Source organism: Malurus melanocephalus, unplaced genomic scaffold (genome assembly GCF_030028575.1).
Source record: "Malurus melanocephalus ecotype Western Australia unplaced genomic scaffold, MMel_1.1 scaffold_237, whole genome shotgun sequence".
Classification (NCBI taxonomy): Eukaryota; Metazoa; Chordata; class Aves; order Passeriformes; family Maluridae; genus Malurus; species Malurus melanocephalus.
Window position 1 is genome coordinate 295,822 of NW_026623469.1, and position 2,985 is coordinate 298,806.

A 2,985-nucleotide genomic window follows, 5' to 3' on the forward strand; every position below is an offset into this window, starting at 1 on the left:
TCACCCAGTGCCACCCGTCCCCCTGGGGGCTGCGCCGACAGCGACACCCCCGAGAGCGGGACCCCTGCGGGGAACACGGGTGGGACTGGGAACTCCAGARGGGACGGGGACACGGGGAGGGATATGAGGAGAGATAAGAGGGAGACGAGGGACCCGAGTCAGGGAGAAGGGGACTCAGAAGAGGGGTGGGGGGATCTGGGGGCCATGGAGGGACCTCAGGGAGAGCTTGGGTGATGCAGACAAGGACAGGAGATCACAGAGGGGACAGAGGGGCCTCAGGGAGGGAGGTGAGGACTCCGAAAGGGGAGGGGGGGCGGCCCAGGGAGGAACTGGGGAAACGCGGAGAGGGGTGGAGGGACCCAGGTTGGGAAGGGAGAGCGCAGGACGGAGCAGGGACGTGAGAAGGGACGTGGGATGGCAGGGAAGGGTGGGGGAACCCGGGGAGGGGCACGGGAAGGGAAGCGGGGATACAGGGAACGGGAGGGGGTCACCCATGCAGGGCTGGGGGCCCGGGGGCTGTCGCGTTCCCCGCGCCCATCCCGCACTCACTGCGCACCGTGACGCGGAGCCGGGCGCTGCTCTTCCGCACGGTCCCCCACTCGGAGCGCACCTCGCAGCTGTAATCCCCCGAGTGCGAGACCCCCGCGGCGGGCACCAGGAGCTGTGGGGACACCTGCGGGCCCCCCAGCACCCGCCCGTCCCGGTAGAAGAGGTGCAGGAGGGGGGCTCGGGGTCGCAGGGGGCTGGGGGGGCTGAGACAGCTGAGATTCAGGGGGGACCCCTCGGTGGGCTCAGGGGGAGCCTCCAGCACCGGCACCGGGAACAGCTCTGGGAAGGACATGGGGCAGAGGGGGATGGAGACCCCGAGTCCACTGGGGAGAGGGGTGGGGGGGTATCTGGGTATTGGGGTATCTGGGTATTGGGGTATGGGAGTGCAGGGGTTTGGAGGCTCTCACTGTGCACTGTCACCGGGGGGACACGGTGTCTCCGAGCCCTTTGGAGGCAGGGGGGGTGCGGGGGTACGGTAGTGCCGGGTGGGGGGGTTGCTCACCGTGCACTGTCACTGTCACCGGCGCCGACTCAGCCCACGGTGACAGTCCGGAGCTCACCCAGCCCCCACAGCTGTAGCGGCTGCCGTGGTGCAGCTGCCGGGGGGGCAGGAAGAGCTCGGTCCCCCTCTCACTGAGGGCGCCCCCCACATCCTCGCCTTCGCGGTAAAACCGTACCCCGGTGACAGGCATGTTCCGCAAGCGCCGGCAGCGCAGTGTCACCGTGTCCCCCTCGAGCAGCGCCCGCGCCGGCAGCTGCAGCACCAGCCGCTCTGGGGACAGGGGGTACTGTCACACCGGGGGCACCCACAGGGACCCCACAGGATGCACCAGCGGGGCCCCACCGCACTGCTGCGCACTGGGACGACTGGGATGCCCTGGCGTGTGCAGGGGATGCTCCGATGATGCTCTGGGATGTCCCCGTGCAGGGGACGGGCTCTCGTCACACGAGGGGTGTGATGCCACCTACGGTGCGGAGCCCACCCAGCGCTCGGAGGGGCGCCCACCTCCCGCTCACCATTTAAGACGCTCACAGGGGGACTGAGCCCGGTGCCGGAACTGTCACACGTGTAGGTGCCACTCTCGGTGATGAGGAAATGGTCAGGTCCTTCCTGCCACCAGAGCCGCCCGTCCTTGTACCAGGTGGTGGCACCGCGGGTGCCCGAGCCCTGGCAGGTCAGTGTCACCCGGTCCCACAGCACCGCCGGCGTCCAGGGGGGCTCCACGAGCAGCTGGGTGCTCTGGACACCTGCAGATGRCAGGGGACAGCAGCCTGGCAGGGYCGCCGTGGGGCTGGGGACAGCAGGGYGGGGACAGGGCATCCTCYGAGGACTCACCAGCGAGGCCGAGGGTCTGGGCTGGAAGGGAGAAAGGAGAGACTGGGTGTAGTGTCACAGCGGCACCAGGGGACGGGTATGAGGGCTGTCCCCAAAGTGTCCCCGTGAGGACACCAGTTCTCGTTTTAAAGTGCACGGGGTCCCCAACAGCTCTGGAGAGGCTGGGGGACATGGGTGTGTCACAGCCACCCACGGATCTGTGTGGCACGCGTGCCTCGGAAACAGGCACGCCGCGACCACCCCGGGATGAGGCAGGACACGGGGACTCTGTGGACACCCCGGGTATGGGACATCACGGCCACCCTGGAGACGGGGACACTGGGACCACCCCAGGCACAAGGACACCACGGCCACTTCTGTGTGGGGACACCATGGGCACCCTGCACTGGCACGCCCTCGAGCAGCCCCACGGCACTACCCCATTGCCACATCCTCATGGCCTTGTCCCATGGTCCCATTCCAATGGCACCTGTCCCCATCCACACGGTGCTTGTCCCTGATTCCCTGTCCCCTTCCTCCTGTCCCCACAGTTGCCCAACCCCGAGGTGCCAGTCTCCTCCTCCCTGTCCCCACATCCCAGTGCCGCTCCTCCCCGTTCTCTCATCCCCATCCCCACATCCCTGTCCCCCGTTCCTGTCCCCACGGCCACCCCCTGACCCGGGTCCACCCTATGGGCTGGCGCTGCGGGCGTTGGGGACCTCAGGGGACCCCGCAGYCCCKCTGTGCCCCCTCTCCCCTGGTAGCCGGTGCCACCGGCCTCTGCCTCACCCGGGRCACTCACCCCACAGGAGCAGCGCCACCTTCCCGGCCATTCCAGAGTCCCCGGCCATCCGGGCTGGTTGTCACACGCTGCCGGAGCCACTTGTCCCCCGGATGGCGGCTCTTCGGCTGAAGAGGAAGGAAGCGAGGTCACTTTTTGCCACACACCGATGTGTTGGTGGCACACTGTGGGGGCAGGGTGRGGACATGGCGGACCCAAGAGTGGCAGGCTCAAGGAATGTGGGGACCCATGAATGGGGCTCCCGTGGGAATGGGGGTGCTGTGGGAATGGGGGTCCTCAGGAGGGGGCTGCAGGGGATGGCGATTGTGGGGAATTGGTG

The 2,985-nt window shown here is 68.2% G+C and overlaps 1 protein-coding gene across 1 annotated transcript in view; it reads right to left on the minus strand.

Moving 5' to 3' along the window:
• Positions 1–2,757, minus strand: part of LOC130578710 (Fc receptor-like protein 4) — a 5,058-nt gene extending 2,301 nt beyond the window's left edge. The window contains exons 1-6 of the mRNA XM_057375000.1: positions 2,667–2,757; positions 1,886–1,906; positions 1,567–1,797; positions 1,052–1,321; positions 550–828; positions 5–64 (exon numbers count right to left, since the gene is read on the minus strand). Of these exons, the coding sequence (XP_057230983.1) occupies positions 5–64; positions 550–828; positions 1,052–1,321; positions 1,567–1,797; positions 1,886–1,906; positions 2,667–2,715 (910 nt within the window). The 5' untranslated portion in view covers positions 2,716–2,757. The remainder of the gene's footprint in view (positions 1–4; positions 65–549; positions 829–1,051; positions 1,322–1,566; positions 1,798–1,885; positions 1,907–2,666) is intronic.
• Positions 2,758–2,985: the final 228 nt, after the last annotated feature.